The sequence below is a fragment of the Euwallacea similis genome, chromosome 5, assembly GCF_039881205.1.
Source record: "Euwallacea similis isolate ESF13 chromosome 5, ESF131.1, whole genome shotgun sequence".
Classification (NCBI taxonomy): Eukaryota; Metazoa; Arthropoda; class Insecta; order Coleoptera; family Curculionidae; genus Euwallacea; species Euwallacea similis.
In genome coordinates, this window is record NC_089613.1 from 6,512,966 (window position 1) to 6,533,135 (window position 20,170).

Here is a 20,170-nt window from a genome sequence, read left to right on the forward strand (position 1 = left end):
GGCATGAACCCATCGTACTTGAACTTGCCAAAAATGGGAGTCAGAAGTGAGAAATAGGTAGAGAGGACTCTTAACTCGCTTTTTGTCATCATCACACGAAATAAACCTAAATACGAAGTCTCAACGAAGTTTTTTTTAAGAACAATAGCTATACGAAAAGAGATACACGTTTCCTCTCTTTGTGAACCAAGAAGTAGGCGAACTGGCATATACTCATTATCACACTTTCAAAGACCTTTTTTCTGTGCATTAATTTGAATTTACAACAATGCCATTAACGATGTCCCCATATAGTTCCCTCTCGAAACCGCTACATGTCTCAAGAATCGTCGCAATTTACTATATGATATACGAGGAGTTCAGAACTAATTGCATTTAGTAGTACCAGTAGCGACTATTATTGCTGTCGCCAAAGTTCCACCCATTGGACATCGGTAACGGCAGCAGTACTTTCCCAACCGGGTACTGCAAGAACCTTGCTGAAAGCAGTAGTACTGAGTCGACTATTGCCGCTTTGGTACCAGTTTCGCGTGGCGGTGGATCGGTTATTTTGCGGTACCGCTTACGGTCTGTGAGTGTGTGAGGTGGTACTACCTGATATTACTGGGTTTCACAATTAATATTGCCATACAAGCTCGAAGTTTTTTGAGAACGTACCAATTACACATCAAAGGTTTGTCAATAGTATTTAGTTCTTTTAGCGAAATTCCTCACGTTTTATAGCAACATTTTTTTGTTTAAAAATAAGGAGCGGTAACAATTAAATTATTACGTGGTACCTGTATTAATAAAGGTAGTACTCCTGGGTACACCCAACCCATATTTGATGAGAAAATGAAAGTTAGACTAGAGAAGGCCACTTGCGGCCATCGCTAATCAATTGAAAATCGAAGAGAAAGGCTTAAAGTTGATCCAGTTGTTACACATTGATATTCTCTCTTTGTTAAGAGAATTTCGATTTTTTTTTCAGGATAAGAAACATATTTGTTTTGGTCACTCGTTATTAAAAGTATGTGAAATTGATTAACACCTTTTTGTATAATTTTGATGCGGAAAAATGAAAGTCTTGAAGGTCTAAATTTGAACTATAAACACAACACTGAATACTTTCACTATTGAAAATGGATTTTCTAAATATAGACAATTTTTCTCCCATTGAAAAATTTAAGTTTCGTGTATCACACTTTTGGCGCCACCCTGTACGACTGAAAAGCTAATTCAACGCGTACGTATAATTTATTTTTATTCGTATGAACTAGCAACCTACGCCAATGACTTTTTATAGAAACATTAAACCACTCTTGTAAAAGAAAAGCTCTAAAAAAACCATTAACGTATGTAATACCAATAGCAGTATCAGGGGCGTACCATAGCAAAGTCAGATCTAACTTATTATACATTATAAAACCTAGGGAAGCAATTATAAGATTTCAGTACGGAAATTACTATTCTATGTCAATGGCCTTTGACAGAATTAGTCAGCAAAGGAAAAATACTCGACTAACACAATTAAAACCAGAGGCGTTACTATAAAGTGAAGCTATGTACGTCTTACCCATCAGATCTAAAACCACATGAATATTTACTATTTCAGAATTATATTATCGCCCAAATTAACGGTCGATGCAAATGATTTCTTATAGGAATTCTAATTAATAGTCAGTTAGTAAATTTATTCAAAATGAAAAAACAGGGGCGTCTGTGACGATCAGATTCGTAGATATCAGATTTTCTTCTCAGATACAACATTCCTTCAAAAATTCCAGATTTTTGTAAATTCTCAGAACTACGCCAATGGTCTTTTAGAGAAGTTGCCTTTATAAGCTTTTCTTTGACGGTATTCGATATCCGATTCCATCCCCCGCGTTCATAAATTTTCTCTTGGCCTCTTGGGAGAGGTTTGCCCCCTTCCTTTGCCCTGTTACTTAGGCCTGCAAAGGGTCCTTTCTCCAATACCTACGAAGCATCCGTCCCCGCCCTACTCATCTCCGACATTTCAGAAATACCCAACTTTTCCCCGTCATTCCCGTTTTCCTTCAATTCCATATCTACAGTATCAACTGGGGGAACCCGTACGGAGTCTGCTTTTTCCTTCTCCTGTTTCTACTGCTCCACCACTCTCTTCAATTTCAGACAGAACTGTACCCTTTCATAGCTAAAAAATTGTAAGCCCTTCAGGCTGGCCCATGAATCATGAAGCCATCATTTTCATCAATGGCAAAGGTTCAGGTTTGCCTTGGGCCGGATTTATTCAAGCCAAAACATGCTTTAATTGCGAAGAAGTAGGTCACGATAAGAAATACTGTAAGCAGGAAGAAAATTGTCCTCGTTGCAATGAAAAAAGGGTGTAAAGTGGAAATGCGCAAATATGAAAAGTTCAGGGATCTACTGAAGCTGGTGCGAAAAATAAAAAGGCGAGTTTTCCGACAATTCTCAAAGAAATTGGTCAAACAACATTCGCTTATATTTGCATATTGGCGCATTTGCAGTAAATGGTCGGTATTGCCTCCTACCCTTGTTTCCTCGAGGCACTTCCAGGATTTACAAGTCTTTCCTTGTAAAAAAAGTACCATATTTCTTCGATTTCAACTTAAAAAGCGAATTCTTAACATCTCTGTAAAAAGCATTAAACTACTTTTCGCAGTTATTGTGTGTTTATTGTTACGAATTCCTTTGAAAATTTTTGAAAAAATTAGGCCTGTTACGGATGCGATTATGAGAGCAAATCAACACTTGCGGTTAAACTATAATTTTATATAATCTGCAAGGCAAATTTGGCAATATCGGCTGCTTATAGGAGATTTGCAACTTGGTCAAGCTTCCTCGTTGTGAAAAACATTTTCACTAGTCATTACCATAATTTTATAGTATAGGAAGCAATTTTAAACTTTGTTGCTTCCGATTTGGGTTCCTTCAAGCTTTCATATTCGCATAAGCACATCATATCATTAATATGCGTATTCACACTTGTACAATGTTTAATGAGTAAAAGCTGATTATAACGTAATGTGGGACTATCGAGGATGTAATATCTGCCTTTGTCACCTTGGTATTCTCAATTCGGATCCACAAACAGCAAGTTTCTATTGGAATTTCATATTTTTATTAGCCACTTCGGGCTTTGCAGTTAGCGCTGCAGTGTTACTATTACGTAACCGCATGTTTTTGCATGTAAAATGCAGAATTGATTAACAGCAGTAGATATCGAAACACTTTTATTGATCCCACCAATATGGGGCCTCATAATTAATTTATCTCGAAATATAATTTAGAATTTTAATAAAAAAACAATGATATCGAAGCGCACTGAACACAATGGCCCATTAATCTCTGGGGTCACTTAATAATGCGTTTCATGTATTAAAATGCACAAAACTGGTGCATACGATTAAAAACCTTTACAGTTATTTAGATGGGCTTCAGTCTGAATATGAAAAAGGTAATTAGTCGTTCTTTCTCTTTCTGAAAAGTAGAACGTGGCTGATGCGGCTTCTAGACGATCGGTGACTAATTTCCTGTAGTTTCTTAATTCTTTTACCTCCTAATTAACAACTATGTCAATGCGAAGCGAAGACCTGAATGCTTCATTTTAACTGTTCCTGCCCTGGAAAGTTCTACGATATTTCTTCCTTGGGCCCAGAGCCGGACAGTTTCTACACATACAGTAGGGAGAGACCATCAGGAGAAGTTCTCCATTCAGTAAGGATGAAAATAGAGAAGGATTGTTCAGGCAGAGAAAACTCTTCTTTGACATACAAGAAATAATCGATAGGACAAACAGTATATGTTTTTGTGGCTTTGGGCATTCCACAGAACATTGACAAGCTAAAGAGAATAAGAATTTATTTTTTTTATTAAGCACATAAATATTATTTACATAAAAGATTATTTAAACGTCCAATAAAGACTAAAACTACAGAGAAAGTTACAAAGCTAACTAAGTCTGTTTGACAAATTGTTTAAAAGTTGTCGGAAAGTCCGGATTTCTGCCTTATGGATCAGCTTTAGTAGATCCCCGAACTTCTCATATTTGTACATTCCCGCTCTATACATCTATATATCCTCCGTCATTGCTTGGAGGGACTTTTCTTCCTGCTTACAGGATTTTTCTTGGTGGCCTACTTCTCCGCAATTGAAGCATGTCTTGGATCTATCAGTCCCCTTGCAGGGAGCATTCCATGAGACATATTTCTGTTTGTCTCCGGATAATTTAGGTAATAATAGAGAAAATCATGAAGAGTTTTTAAATGAAAAACCAACGGCGTACATTGTTAATCATTGCTCTGAAAAAATCCTGAAAATTGTCCTAATTGCAGGTTTCAAGCCTGAAATCTGCTACGTCACTGAACTGCTGAAATCTATCGTCTCTTCTGACCTAGGTAGACTACTGATTTTTATTTAAAAGAACTAGAAGGAACTCAAGCAAACAAGAATAAGACCCCTCGAATAGAGGGAAATACTGCCGATGAAAGAACGAGTAGTACAGTAGCTACAAGTACTACAGTAGCTACAAAACGGCTCTTGAAGGATGGGATGCTTTCTCCCTGATATCCCCGGGGCGGCCCTGTGTGTTGATAATCTCAGCCCGCTGGATGCGGCTATTCCAAACGCCATAGAAAATCTCTATTTTTCATTTGTATTGGTTTCCAATGGACGATTTTGGTAATCATGGGGAACACTGTGAAGAGTTTTTAGATGGAAAGCTTGAAAAATTACTGCCTTGAAAAGTTCCTGAATATTGCTATGCTAGCGACGCAAACTTCTCCATCGAGGATTAGAGCTTCCATTATACACAGGGATGTGTCGCAATAGAGGAAATAATAGGTCATATCACTGTGTTACTGAATAGATGAAACATTATTATATTCTTATAAAGCCATGAGAAACATAATTAATTGCGCTAGTAAAGGGCTGGTGGTGTGCATGTTCAATTTCTTACCCTAATAAGGCAAGTAACTGAAATGGTATTCGTAGGCCCCCTTGTTACTCCCTCAACTAAAACGACTCAAAGAATCAAAGAGCGACACTGTAAAGCTCATTATATTGATTTGTTGATATGTCATATGATAATAATAATTATAAAACCATTAAAAGGATTTCCATTCGGGGATTTATTAACTCGCTTTACAACTCAATTTGGCAACTAAATTGATTATAAACAATAACATTTATAAGGTAATAAAGACCGCACGCACATGTGTAACCATCGCTTCTTCCTCTATCATCATAACATATAAATATGATTTAAACTGCACCCTGTATTAATGGCTTTGGATTATGAAATTTTCAAGCAATTTTATTTAAATTATAATTAAATTTATTCCCGGTTAATTGGCCTTTATTTCATTATATCACTACCAATTATTATTGTGAAAGCTGCGGAGGATGATTCAGAAATAATGCATTTTAATTATGTGTAGATCTTTTTCATTGCTTTAAGGTAAAACTACAGGATCTAATGAAGCAGAGTTTATTAAAAATTGTAATTAAATTAGTGTTGATCGTAACAAACCCACAATCGCCGCAAAGTAATTCGGAACTTTACCCGCAAATAATGGCAATATTTCGAAATCCTGCACTGGTAGGTATCATGCACTGGTTCCATGTTGATACCTTTTAAGTTAACCTTCAGGCTTTGATTTTATATCACAAAAATTCGATTGGTCGCATGAAAATCGAAATATTTGTATATAATAAATAATCACTTTCACTGGATTTGTTATTGCCTTTACCGCTAAAACCTAGAAGTTATACATAGTATGCACATAAGAAAATTTCTACGAAATTGGAGAGATGAAGTGAAATTCTGCATTTAAAATCGCATTTTCATCGAATTTTTGGCATACATAGTGGAGATTTTATATACTGTTAAGCTCAAAATTGAGCACAGTAAAGGCCATTCTCTTGTAACGCAATGAAGAACGATTTTCATCTTGGGACAGCAGCATAAAGCTCCATTGTTCTAATATTTTAATAATTAATTTATTCAGTCCAAATATGATAATTTCAGTTGATTATTCTTTAAAATCTTAATTCATTCACTGGGACCTAAATGTATGGAAGCACGCTGAATAATTCATGTTTTTATTGCAGATTACTCTCATATCTGCGTTTAAAACTTGCACGATTTCCTTTTTTGCATGATTTTTTATTTTATTTTTATGGATAAAAATGTATATCGCACTTCTGAGGACTGCTCACGCACACATTCGCCTCAAGTGTGAGTCGTGTGTGTTGAAAAGATTTTTAAAGCTGCTGAAATTACTGGAAAAGGATGAGCTCGAGGTTCTTCCCTGTGGAACCAACAATACGGCTACCAAACCAACAAATCGGCAGAATAGACATTGAACAACTACAAAGATCGACACGACTTTGATATAAGTCTTAGCAAATTAAATTAAATAAAAAAATCATGATGGTGTACCGCTAATTTTAAAATAATACAATTACCACAGTCTCTGGACACATCACTATTTATAACAATCAGTGGTGGAACATAGCTATAACACACTACCGTAGTATGAATTACCCTAAAATATCTCTTAGCATTTCTTAAATATGGACTGCTACGCCACTGTTTCCATATCATAAAATCTTTTGTTCTCTCTTAAAGCTTTTGATTCGAGTAAATCGCAGTATCAGAACACCATTTCTTTTAAATCATATACAGCGTTTGTAAAAAGTATTGCAACATGTTTGTAACTTTCATAAACCCGATGTTTAAAAAAATTTTTAAACATGTATAATTTTTTTTTTTTATGTTTTAAACATCATATCACACATCACATATTTTAAGGAATTTAATGCATTATTTTCGATATTCAAATTTTCCATCCCTATCCAGTTATCCCTACTAACTTTTCATTTTCAAATGGAGAGGTACTCATTGTAGTATATCAAATGAAAGGTAATTCAACAGGGGATACAACGGTGTACTCAGTAATACGTTTTTAAGCATTTTTTTTAAATATCAAATTTATGAAAGTTATAAACGTGTTGCAATACTTTTTACAAGCGCTGTATAATACCAATAGTATATAATAAATTCTTCTAGGAAACTGGTGCGCCACTGATTTTGTATAATAAAATTCCATATTTCTCTCAAGATTTCAGATTAAGCACTTGTAATGTAGGTGAAATCATTTTGACTGCTTTCCAAGATATTTCCGAGTCTCTAAACGATCACGCGGAATGTTCAGTGGCGGACCATATTTTTTAACAATCAAACAATATTGCAAAATATCACCGCAGTTTTAAAGTATCAATTCATAATGTTGAGACAAAAAAAATCTTAGATTTGATTAGAGGAACTCTGCCGCCTTTTATAATTTTTCAAATTCATCAACTAGCATCAAATTCACGCTCTGCATTCACCAAATTATACACAAAATCGCGTGGTAAAATTGTGATCCGTTCAATTATCTCATATGATTATTTGCACTTACCTCATTATTACCCACATAATCATGGGCATTTATGAGACCAATAGGTAAATAACAGTAATCTTCCACGTCTCGTAAAACAAACGTTACGAGCACAGAGGCGTATGCGTTTTAAATTTATGTAACAGTGTCAAAATGGTCGTTTCCCGAATCATAATGACTCCTAAAGGAGGTTTATAGTTTGGTATTGATGAGTGGTTAAAGCGTCATTTCCGGTTCAAGTCGAAGAACTAAAACACATTTTAAAGCCGATTGTGTGGGTCAAGTTTAAACTGGAGATATTTATGTTAAACCTAGAAGTTTTCAATGGGGTAAATCCTCAGCTATCCTTAGGTAAGTTTAGATTAAGGTACACTTTAGTTGAACCTGGAAATCTGTTTAAGAGACTGAATGCAGAGAGCAAGAGCAGAGAGATCAGGGCCATGGCATACAAAATAATTTAAATATTTCATTCTACATTCACTTGCAGTGGTTAACCTTGCGGATATGCTTTTTTACTTTAGAATATTTCTCCTTTTTGTAATATAATTAAGTTCGTTCTCTCTTACATCATGCGTTAAGACATTGTTAACGGTAAAACAAGATTGATGATGAAAACTGGACTTTATTGTAAAATACGTGATGGATTTAACTGCGATATCGAGCTTTCTGTAATTGCAAGCACGACTTGAGAATCATGAAGAGGTTTCTCAAGGAAAAGATCACGGCCGATCTCGAAATTTCCCATGTTTAGCAGAAGATTTTAATCGACCGGTTTCGAGTTATTCAGGAATTTGTTATTGATATTCGCCACAATTAATAATTTTTTTTCTTAATAGGGCTTGGTCGTCATGGTCGAGTAACAATGGCAAATGAGGCGTTGAAAAATCGCAGAAATGCTAACGTAACGCCACTGAGTTATATCCTATGGAAAAGGGCTATCTCAATTGATCTTAAATGATCAGAAAGAAAAAATTCGGAATTTGCGCCTACAATGCTGTCCGGATCCTGGATCAAATATATTTGGATAACGGGATTCATTTACATGAGTATAATCCTCTAGTCGGTTTTTTATGGGATTCACCATTTTTGTGCGTTTCAGCAAATGCAATACCGCGTCAAGATTCTTCCTCTTCGATTTGGGAAGATATTCATGATGTCAGGGTGTATGATGCAGTAGTGAAATCCATGAGGGTATGGCAGGCTAAGCAGGATGCCAAACAACTCACCAATAGGTCTGTACATGTCCTGGTCAACTGCTGATAATTTAAATTGGGTAAATTTTTTCCATTGTGGGGTAAATTTCCTTGATTTAAAAGTTTTTAAAATCGCCTCCTCCCTTTGGAAAATTTTTAATTTTTCCTCTTCATCTCGATCAGTTTTAGTTATACAAGAGTCCCGGAAAGATTTCTCATCTTGGCGCAAAAACCATTTTTTGCACATGAGCGGCAAAGTTGTACTTTCAGCCGGCAACAGCGTACGGCAAAGTCACTTTATCGCATTATACATTACCCACTTCAGTCTTTATCCTCAAAATTTCATAAATTTTAATGCAAACTAATGATAACGGCGACTGATCTTTAAAGTGTCAAAGATGGAATTTTTATCCCACACTCGGCTTAACCACTACTAATCTTTTCTTATAATAATCAATATTCAATTATCTGACCTAATTTTAGATCAGATTATTGATCAACACCGATATTTTTCTCCAAATTATCTCAATTGTCCTACACGAGGACTGATCTTAACTTCTTGAAGTAACTCGCACTTAGCACAAAACTGGTCTCACCCTTCAAACTACTATTTGATTTATCCCTCACAGAACCAAACGTGAAGAGCCTACAGTCTGCTACGATGAGCTGGGCTGTTTCGAGTCTTCGGGCCCTTATGGATACATCGACATGCTGCCAAGCAAACCGGAAGAAATTAACACCAAATTCCTCTTGTACCCTGCTCGGTAAATAACCCTCATTCAACTCTTATTCACCACTTCTACAGCAAGTCCATTGATAGCACTAGACAGAGACGTAGCGGATCAGCCCCTACTGAAGTACCGTACGATAAACTCGAAGAAGCTTACCAATGGGCGAAAGGAGGCTTCAATAAAAGCCTCCCTACTAAAGTGCTCATACATGGCTTCGGAAGTGATTGTGGGTATATTTGGGCATATGAGATCAGAAGCGCTTTAATGGCGGTTGTAAGTATGCCTCCATTCCCACGTCTATGGAAAAATCAAGGTTAATATGATCATAATAGGAAGAGATCAATACGATCTGCGTTGATTGGTCCAACGGAGCGGCGTTGCCGAACTATGTCAAAGCTTCAGCCAATACGAGACTGGTGGGGAAACAATTGTCTTTACTCTTGAGGGGGTTGGTGGACAAGAATGGGTTGTCCCTCATGAATACCCATCTGATAGGGTTTAGTTTGGGGGCTCATATTGCGGGTTTTGCAGGGGCTGATCTAGGGAACCTTAGCAGGATTACTGGTTGGTATAAAATACTAGCAAAATTCATTTTTTCCTGAATGTTAAATCAAAATCTGGATAGTCGCAGTTTTAGTCTGTAAACAGCACGTTCGGAGTTTGTTTATAGAAAAAAGATATAGTTTAGAAAAATTCTTGAGTAGTCTTCGTCGTAGAGTGTAAATTGAAAATGAGAACATTCTTTGGGGCAGAATGATGACTTCCAGAAGGAAAAGAAGCTTGATAAGACACTCTTAGTTTCTTCCATTCTGGATATTTTAACACACTTTTAATTTGCTCCTGGATATACGAAATATTGGTCTATAAATGGTGAAATTTTCGCTATTTTCTGTGCTACAGAATAAGTAATTCTAGGAGGATATTGGAATCTGCACATTTTAAATCAAGTATTCATTTATATCTCGATTACCTAAAGATTCATCCATAAATAGCAAAATTGGCACATCGTTCTGCTTATTCACTCGTAATATTTTCCCCTCATATTCAGATACCTTAAGTCTATCATATAATTCTTCTCAGATAGTCTAAAACACTAGCCCCAAATTCTAGGTTTGGACCCTGCGGGCCCTTTATTCGAAGCCCAAGACATTAGAGCTCGTCTCGACGAAACTGACGCTTCTTTCGTGGACGTCATACATAGTAATGGAGAAAACTTAATCCTTGGTGGTCTGGGATCCTCCCAGCAAATGGGGCACGTGGACTTTTACCCCAATGGGGGCCGAATGCAAAAAGGGTGCAGTCATTTATTTGTAGGGGCTGTAACTGACATTATTTGGTGTAAGTTTAGTTTTATGGTGATAAATCTTCGAAATAAACTGCCGAATAGCTTCTGCAGTGGAAGGACGGTCCTTGTGCAACCACCGAAGGGCCTACAAGTTCTTTATAGACTCAGTATCACCTAGATGCCATTTTCCTGCTTTTCCCTGCGACAGTTATGAGAATTTTCTCTCTGGAAAATGTTTCCCTTGCACCGATGAAGGAAAGTGCGGAAATATGGGCTACTATGCTGATAGGTCCAAGGGCAGAGGAGAATTGTATTTGATTACAAGGGAAGAGGAGCCTTTTTGTGGTAATTCTCAGGTTCCCCAGGATTTTAATGATGTTTACGATAATTTTTGCAGCTCACCAGTATTTGGTGAAGATTGAGACCAGTTCTGGAGCAGTTCCGGTGAAGAGTTATGGAAAGATTCAAGTCACCTTGATCGGAGAATCATTTTTGAATGAAACTTTCGTGTTAACAAAGTATGTCGTTTCCAGTAATTTAATTCTTGTCTGGAAGAATGTTGGATTTTCAGGAAAGATGATGAAGAAATGAAATTAGGAGATTCTTTATCGAAAATCGTAGTTCTGCACCCCCTCCTCTCTCAACCAACAAAGATTCAGATTTTATATACGGCCTATAGCGGGTGGTTGTCTTCAGGTCTTGCCCAATGGAAAGTGGATAAAGTGACCCTCATGGACAGCTTTGGGAAGGTGTAAGGCACGTTTACACCCCTCTAGGCCCCTAGATTAATGGGAAAAATTTCAGCTCCTCAATCTGCAAAAAAAATCTAGTTTTGCGTTCGGGAATTCCCGTCACCCTGCCATTACTGCCCAAAGACTGTGTTGACTCCATTAGTAGTAGTACTGAAACTAGCGAAGAATCTAAACTAGATCAAGCTGAAACTATCCATTCTGGCTACCTAGATAATAAAATATCCGTGGAAGAAAGCTCCAATTCCCTGGATGGAGAGTCTGAGTCTAGCAGAGCTTTCAACAGCCGCCCATTAAAAGCAGACAAACTAAACAAGAACGATGGAGATGGGCTGCTAAGGGAGGTAGTGGAGCCCATATTAAAGACTCACTCCGTGAAGAATGGAAGAGCACACGTTCTGGATCACGTTAATAGTAAATCTGAGATCACTGAGCCCATTCTAGGGCCTACAACCATGAAGTCCAAAGAAGAGGACTGGAAGAGGAAGGATGAGGCTAAATCTATGAAGGAGTTTGTTCAGTAAGTGTGAAGCGAAATTTTAACTCTTGATGAAAGAATTCTTTGTTTTCAGGTCGCCCTTGCAACCAAGCTCAAACCCTCTAGACGCCATAGTGAGTACTGTTCAATTCCTTCCACAAAGGCTTGCAAGAATGTTCGAGCAGGCTGAAAAGTACGCCAGAGAAACCATTTTACCCCTGGTCAGCACCTACACACCCCGATTTATCTCAGATTTTATTGGCCCCAGGCCTGAGCCCAAATACGTGCCCTTACACTACGAAGAACCCTTAGAAGACCCTCATCATCGACCCAGATCATTACCCGATCAGAGCAAAGAATCATCCAAAGAAAACTTAGTAGTCTCTTCCTCCTCGTATCTGGAAAATGTCGTGGAAACCACCACTCAGTATAGTCATATCCAGAGGATCACCAAGAAAACTGGGATCAGAGCTGAAGGGTTGGAACGGACTACAATGATCTCTTCATCGTCAACTGAGGAGGTCTCAGAACGTAAGGATCTTAGTAGGAAGACTAGGGATCATTTAAATCAGATCGAATCTGATCTGGCTCAGAAGAAGGAGATTTATGTTAATTTGCCTGTATTTGATGATAGTGCTTTGGGGGTTAGGTATATCCCTTTAAGGGAAAGGGCACCTTAAGTCTTTGAAGTACCTTGTATATATTCGATATAGTGGGTACTGGGGATCTACTTAAAAAATGCTTTTTTATCTTGAATTTTCATATGTTTGTATATATTGGGTGTTGCAAATAAAGCAAAGCACTCGCAAGTCTGGAGGTTTTTACAAATCTATGGAAAAATTGAAAAATTGTTTTTTATTTTCCATTTTTTAATTTGGGAAATTTCCACTCTGGATACGTTTTTTTAATAATAAAATGGAACCTTGAAAATTTTATTTTTGCCTCAAATTGAGGCGGAAACCTCAAAAGAAGGGTATTCAATAACTTCCTTCCAGGAATTTTTTAAATCTATACTGTGAATTTTCCAGAGTTTTTTTTAAATTTCTCTTAGTTTAAAATTTTACTTTTTAATAGCACATCTGTATACCTACATCATGGAAAAGAGTGACCTTTTTAGGTGTTTTGGTGGAGCTATCAGTAAACAATTTTCGAAAATGTCTTTAGCGTTTCATAATGTATTCTGAATTACTAAATAAATTCTTAAAGCTCACAAAAATTTGCCAAATAGATATTTATTGCAACTTTGTTATTCAGTTGGTTTTCTCCTCGTTTTTCCCTTGTTTCATTCAGAACAACCAGAAAATTTCCACATATAGAGCATAGAAACAATGATTTATCCCCCTTTTTTTGGTCTTTCACTCATCTCAACTACCCTGACTTAAAACAGAAATTTATTGCCCTTTTTGCATCCCCTCATAAAACGACCCTAGATTTACTAAATCCGCTTTCATACTTCGAATTTTGTAGATTATTTTTTTGCACTGTGGCGTAATGGGTGATGATGGCGCACGTTCCTTCTTAATACTGTCAGAAATTTAAGAGTTAAATGAACATAAAATTTATCATGTAAATTTCTTCTAACGTAATGGCCTTTTTGCATTCCTATAAAATAGCACTGAATTCCTCCACACCAGCTTCAAATTTAGAAATTTATTTTAGAGAATTTTTTGGAGCTCTGAGGTTGAACAAAGCACAGAGACATAGCACGTTTCTCAGAGCTTTCAGGAATTCTCAAAAACCATACAAGATAAAAAATACTACAATTTTCGTGAAATTTCTTGTCCTCTTTTCATCCTCTCAGAGTCCTCACAGCCCTTTTTTCTCATTCTTGTTACACTAATTTCCAAATTTCCCTCATGGCTCTGAGCTTCGTTAGCACCTCTTTTAAAGATCTATGCGCTTTTAAACAAACTATCCGATACGTCTAGACTCGTCCCTTATTTCTATAGGGATTTAATGGTAATCCACAATTTTTCGCCTCAAACGCGTGTTTTGACAGAATGAGGTGATTAATATATAACAGTTCTTAAGGTTAACGAATCATTCTGTCATATTAGAGCAAACATGCGATATTAATTTTCTTAGGCAAACACCTCCATTTCGTCCGTTAATCCCCAACCCCTATGTAATAGGTTTACCCTAATCTAGGCAAACTTTTGGTAGTTTCATAGCAGCTATTTAACCTGTAAATTTTGTACGTACACATTTTAGATAAATATGATTTTTACTAGAAAATAAATCGATATATTTATTGGAGATTCTCTAATTTTAACTAACTTTCTCTCTGACTGATCTTCTTTCTCTAGTTTTCTACCTCCTTCTTCTTTCTTCTTTCAGGTGCCGTCTCTACACCTTCCCCCTCTTTTAATCCCTCTAACCTGACTTCCAATTTCTTTAACGCTGCTCCTCAGTTCAGCTTTAATATCGACTACGACTTCCCTCAGAAAGCGCAAAGACGCACCTCCTCCCAAGCACCTCCACCCAATAACCGTACTTTGATCCAGACTTTAGCCAGTAGCATCCAGAATATTCCAGACAATTTCGCGAAGATGTTGGTGCAGGTCCAGGATTACACCAGGAGGAATATTTTGCCTTTGGTAGAGACCTCCAGGAGATTTTCGGATTTAATTTGGATTAGACCCAATAACTCTGTGAGAATTAATCGAACCAAGGTTGATGATGACAAAGTACAGGAGCAGAATGTTAGTTTCAAATGGGAGTTGAGCAAAGATTTCAATGAGGTGATTACTACGGAAGTTCCAAAACGTGCCTCAACTACCTCAAGAACTGTTCAGATATCGTCTACTACTGAGGAATTTTCTACTCAATCTACTACTTCCACTTCTACTTCCACTGAAACAATTCAACACGCATCTACCGTTGACGAATTTTCTATTCAATCCTCAGCTACTTCTACTGAAGCAATTCAGTTCACATCTAACACTGAAGAATTTTCTGCTGCTGTTTCTACTGAAACCACCAAATCAACTACTCCAGGGCTGATTGAGACCTCTGAAACTGAAGCAGCAGTAACTCAAATTGATGAATCTTTAACAACTGAAAAAGCCCTTAAGACTGACTTGCAAAAACACCCCTTAACACTTTCCTCTCAAATTAGTGCCATCTCATTTACACCTCCTCGCTCTAGGCACATTCAACGAATCCCCAAACGAGGGCAAAAATCAAATTTCATCATCCCCCAACCTTTCACTATAATAATTGATCCTAACGACCTAACAACTACTACGACTCCGCCCCCGGTGCCTACCACAGCGGCGCCCAGGCCATTTCAGACTTTTATTCAGAAGATTCCACGTAAGAAAATTTTGGAAAAGCGCCACTACAAGGTGGCTCGTCGCCACCCCTGGGCAAAAGACTTTAGAATAGGGGAAAAGGTGGTGAATGTGCATAGTAGATTCGGGGGACAAGTGCGATACCGCATTGGGGCAGATGGGCGGTTTGAAATATAGTTTCTAGTGTATAAATTAAATTATTGTTGTAACTTTAATGTTGTTTTATTTGAGATTGGGAAATTGGCTTCAATTATTGGTGGGTTTCACTATATTTTTCAAGGAACTCCTCCAGCTTCGCCAGTTCTTTTGCTTCATGTTGGATGTGGAGTATGTGGTCCCATCTCAACTGCTTCAGCTGCTTGAGGCAGATCTCTTCAGCTGGAAAAAAGACTACATGTATTGTGATATAACAATGCATTGAACAGGAGAACTGCAAATTTTCTTCTGAAATTGTTAAAAGCATCTGTGTAGAAAATGAGTCAATAGCTTATCTTAAAGAAGGATAGATAGACATGTGCGGTGGTAAGGTCTGACGGATAACCAAATTTAAGACTACTAGACCCCAAAATTTAAATATTTTTTACTTTGGTTATTTCTTGAACTAGAAACATTTCATGTTCAATGTTATGTTAGTTTAGTTAATGTACCCATTGTCTGATACGCCTGTGATTATTTTTTAAATAATGCGCAATTTTAGAGATTATAGAGGGTAAAGTAGGTCATAAAGTGACCTGAAAATTAGTCGCGTCGATATTTGACAGAAATTTGATATTTTTTTAGAGTTGACAGGTTTTTCTGAACTGGATTTTTTGGAAAGTCCTCCAAATTTCACAATTTATTAATGCCAGTGGAGTTCCTGAAATAAATTTACCTTCTTGTGCAATTTTTGAAATTAATTTTTTTAATTGAGCACTGGACAGATTCATATAACTTACAAGGCTGCTTTCGTATTTTATTATCAGACTCCTGTTCAACCAAAGACCCATATTTTTGATTATGCGAGGCAGTGGCGTTCGCAATGATAGAATCTGTCAATTGAGCGGTCACTTCATAACAAAGCTCCTTTTCATTGGTCCGTTGATGCAGTTCAATTGTGGTGATTGCCTTGATTGGACTCATATCATGACGTAACTTTAAACAAAAACCATCATTCATGTGACTACTTTTCACATCCTAGTAAGTACGAATTTTTCGCACGTTAAGTAACCAGAAAGACTTACTAAGTAACAAGTATGAAAACCATTTTTTTCTCATATTTGTTTAAATGCCTACCGACTCGTCCCTAGGCACAGTTCCCAATTCTTTGCTGAGTGCCCTATCGATTAAATCCACAATGTAGCTCTTGGATTTATGCAAATCCAAAGCGCAATAATCATCCATAGCGCGAATAATCTTTTTAGATCTTTTGGCAAATAAGCCATTGTAAGAATCGTGATTTTTGGATTCTGAAGCTAAAGCTGAATGCTTTTCTTCTCTTTGTTGAAGTAGAGAATACTTGGGAGGCAAGGAATTATCGTTGAAACTTTCAGCCTAAAAATTCTGGAAAATAATAGATTTCACTGTTTTTTGAGCTTGGATTTAACTAACGTCCTTAGAATTAGAGGTAGAAGACTCCTTTTTGCTGCCACTTTTGCGGGATTCCTCTTCCTCTGAGTGATTTACCAGGTTGTCGCAGTTTTGCAATGGATCTAGTAACTTATCCATACTCATATTTATTTTTGGTGTCAATTCTCTAGATTCCACCTGCTCCTGCCCCATTTGCATTAAAGAAGGCGCCTTCAAAATGGAGATTTCAAAAAAATCACTAGGAGTTAAATCCGGAATGGTTACAAGTCATTACATCCTATAACCTTCTTTGAGAGGTTCTTACCCTTACCTTTAGATCCCAAGATTTGGGAATCTCCTCGATATTCACGTCCTGGTCATCCTGGGAAGCAATATTATTTTCGAAATTATCCGAGAGGGCTTGTGATGGTTTACTGTTGGGATGCTGAAATTGGTGTTTATGGCATAGGTTCAGTAACACATTAAGGTTTTTCCGCACGTTTCCAAGAAACTATTTTTTACTTTAACTATCGTTTTACCTGATTAGTTTTGCTTTTATTTCTGGTCAGTTGGTCCTCAGAAAACGTGCCTAAAAAGGTAAAAAAAAATTGGAAACGTTAAAAATATCTGTTGAAAAAATGCAATATGAAAGGAAAAAAAACATTTTTTTTACAATTTTTGGAACTTTTTTATGAAATTCTGGATATATTCATATAACTTACAAGGCTTCTTCTGTACTTCCTTATCAGACTCCCGATCAACCAAGGGTCCATACTCTTCTTTGAGTGGGATACTCGTGTTCGCAATGATAGAATCTGCTATTTCATAACAAAGCTCCTTTTGGTCAACCATATTGTAAATAGTCCTTGCAGACTTTTTAACAAATGGGCTATTAAAAAAATCGTGATTTCTGGATTCTGAAGCTGAGTACCCTTCTTTTTTATGTGGATTTGGAGGATACTTGCGAGCTAGAGAATCATAGGTGAAGCTTTTGGCCTGAAAATTCTGGAAAATTATGTATTTCATTATTTTTTTGATTTTGGATTTGACCAACATTCTTTGGATTAGAAGTAGAAGATTCCTTTTTGTTGTCACTTTTGTAGAATTCCTTCTCCTCTGAGTGATTTTCCAAATCATCACACTTTCGCAATCGGTCCATTAATTTATCCAGACTCATTTTCATTTTTGGTGCTAATGCCCTAGATTTCAGCTGCTGGTGCCTTATTTTCACTGAAGAAGGTACCTTCAAAATAGAGATTAAAAAAAAATTAATAAGAGTTAAATCCGGGGTGCTTATAAGCTATTACACTTTATAATTCTTTTTGGACTCCGGTTCCTACCTTTATCTTTAGTTTCAAAAATTTGGCAAACTCCTTGATATTCACATCCTGGCCATCTTGGAAAGCCATATTTTTCTCGAATTTATCCAGGAAAGTATCCAGGTCTTCTATGGTAATTTCGCCCTTTACATCGCCTTCGGAGTTTATTTTATGGGCTGAAAACGACTCGTCATTGTAACTAGATTGGTGATAGAAGGCGTCTGGTGGTATCCTCTTTGGATGCTGGAATTTCTGTTTATGTAAAACTGATTAATATCTCCAAAACCAGTCCAGTTAGATCACTCAACGTTACGTCAAGGTTAGAAATATAAAAAAAATCGTTTTACCTCATGAGTTTTGTCCCTTTTTCTAGCCAGAAATGGGTCCGGCTGAGTGGTCACGGGTAGGCGCAACACTGAAGGCTTTTTCTTCACGTTTGCAGAGGAATTTTTACTGACATACCTGAAAGCCGAAGCAAACTGTTGGAGCAAGTTTCATGGACCCCATTTCCACTTTAGATAATGCACTGATGTTTGACTAATTAAATCCCTGCTTTGATCCTACCAAAATCCTGTATTTGGCCATTAGCCTGGCCATTAAGGGTAACTTTATGGGATTTTCGGTATTTAGAAATTTGTTGGTATTTAATAATTTCTATGTTTTTAGGAGTATTAACTGTGATGTAAAGTTATTTTTTGTTTTGTTAAATATTCGATGAAAATCCATATTCGATGCGAATTGAGCTTCAACGAGTCATGTTGATTGAAATTATTGTTTTTTATTAAAACTGAAATATGAATGATTTTTTATAGTACACCCGATTTTAGTATTATATAAAAACGTGTTATAAATTTTAGAGACGTTTTTGAAAGTCTTGGATAATCTAAACAAAAGGTCAATAGAGGCTAGATCTGTAACATACACGAACATGAAATACATGAATCCCTAGATAAACGACACGACACTAAAAACACTCTGTATAATATCTCTTACTAAAAAGTTCTCTCCTCATTTTTTCTTCCCTTACTAAACTTACTTGTGCATTTTTGCAGGAACCAAATTCTTCCTTTCTTTACAACCCTCCTTATTTACAATTGTCCCAAATTCGTCATCTTCATGTTTTTGATGCAACACCCACTTGTTATGGTGCATCTTACAGGTGTGGCCTTCACCTTCGTATTTTTGATAATAATCTTCGCAAGCGCCTTGCCCAAATCCACAGGAGATGGAATTTGGGGGATAGGTAGAAGCAGTGTGTGCAGAGAAAGTGTTCGCATATCGGAATTGGCATAAGGGCGATTTAGATTTGGTGGTTGTGGAATGGTTCCTTAGGAGCTGAAGAATGGGGGTCTGGTCGTACGAAAGGCAAGTGGTGGGGTGATCGTAGTAGTAGCTGCAGGGTATTCGAGAAAATTTATTGATGATCTCCAGAAGAGGAAATTTATTTGATCTGACTTCAAAATTCGACGGTTTTTTGTGTAAATACGCGACGGACATAGAGTGTCCCATCTTCATGTAGATACTATAGGTATTTTCATTATTATTTGAGATACAACAAAGGTTAAATAGGGAGACTTTTGACAATTGCATCTCAAGTACATCTCAATTTGATGTTAAAACAGCTTTGACTAGACAGCTTACTAGACGTTAAATCCGGATTGCTTATAGGCCATATCGCCCTACAACTCATGAAGAGAGGAAATATAGGCAAGTATTTCACTGATCATCAGAAATGTAGTGTAATACCGTCTGAGCAGACTGAAAAGCTAACTTTCGACACTGACATCAATGTATAAATTTCATTTCTCCCAGGACGCCCCCCCCCCCCCTCCTCTTTCAAAAAAGAGCACATTTAGCTTAAGATTGGCAGAGCTATAAGAGCAAAACCATTATAATAAGCGATATTGAAGTGTTTAAGCGAAATGGTAATTTACATATTAGCGGACTGTTGTGTTTATTTGTCAAGTTAATAAAACGCGTTTACATTGAAAGCGATTATACTGAAACCATCCGATCCCCAAAATCGCAGCAATACTATTTTGATCCACGCGTAGCGAAACCTTAAATTGTCCAATTTTCTCTCTGATTTTGGAGATTTTTTTACCCCTGACTCTGAATGAAACCCAGGAATTTGCATTTTTTATCCAACATTA

The 20,170-nt window shown here is 36.9% G+C and overlaps 2 protein-coding genes across 2 annotated transcripts; one reads left to right on the forward strand and one right to left on the reverse strand.

Annotated features, from left to right (window-relative positions):
* The first annotated feature begins 370 nt into the window (after positions 1 to 370).
* On the forward strand, positions 371 to 15,375 carry LOC136408807 (uncharacterized). Its single transcript, XM_066389974.1, has 13 exons — positions 371 to 673; positions 8,261 to 8,470; positions 8,524 to 8,656; positions 9,247 to 9,381; positions 9,438 to 9,621; positions 9,681 to 9,912; positions 10,459 to 10,686; positions 10,736 to 10,978; positions 11,031 to 11,151; positions 11,205 to 11,384; positions 11,438 to 11,902; positions 11,955 to 12,391; positions 14,198 to 15,375. Exons 2-13 carry the CDS (start codon positions 8,416 to 8,418, stop codon positions 15,328 to 15,330), a joined length of 3,546 nt encoding a protein of 1,181 aa, XP_066246071.1. The 5' UTR covers positions 371 to 673; positions 8,261 to 8,415; the 3' UTR covers positions 15,331 to 15,375.
* Positions 15,365 to 19,526, reverse strand: LOC136409297 (uncharacterized). The gene is made up of 11 exons (XM_066390706.1): positions 19,054 to 19,526; positions 18,365 to 18,479; positions 18,039 to 18,269; positions 17,753 to 17,941; positions 17,421 to 17,694; positions 17,238 to 17,287; positions 17,030 to 17,143; positions 16,741 to 16,929; positions 16,426 to 16,683; positions 16,089 to 16,284; positions 15,365 to 15,531 (listed from the first exon to the last, which is right to left on the reverse strand). The coding sequence occupies exons 1-11, from the start codon at positions 19,524 to 19,526 to the stop codon at positions 15,404 to 15,406; spliced, it is 2,217 nt and encodes a 738-aa protein (XP_066246803.1). The 3' UTR covers positions 15,365 to 15,403.
* Between the last annotated feature and the right edge of the window lie 644 nt (positions 19,527 to 20,170).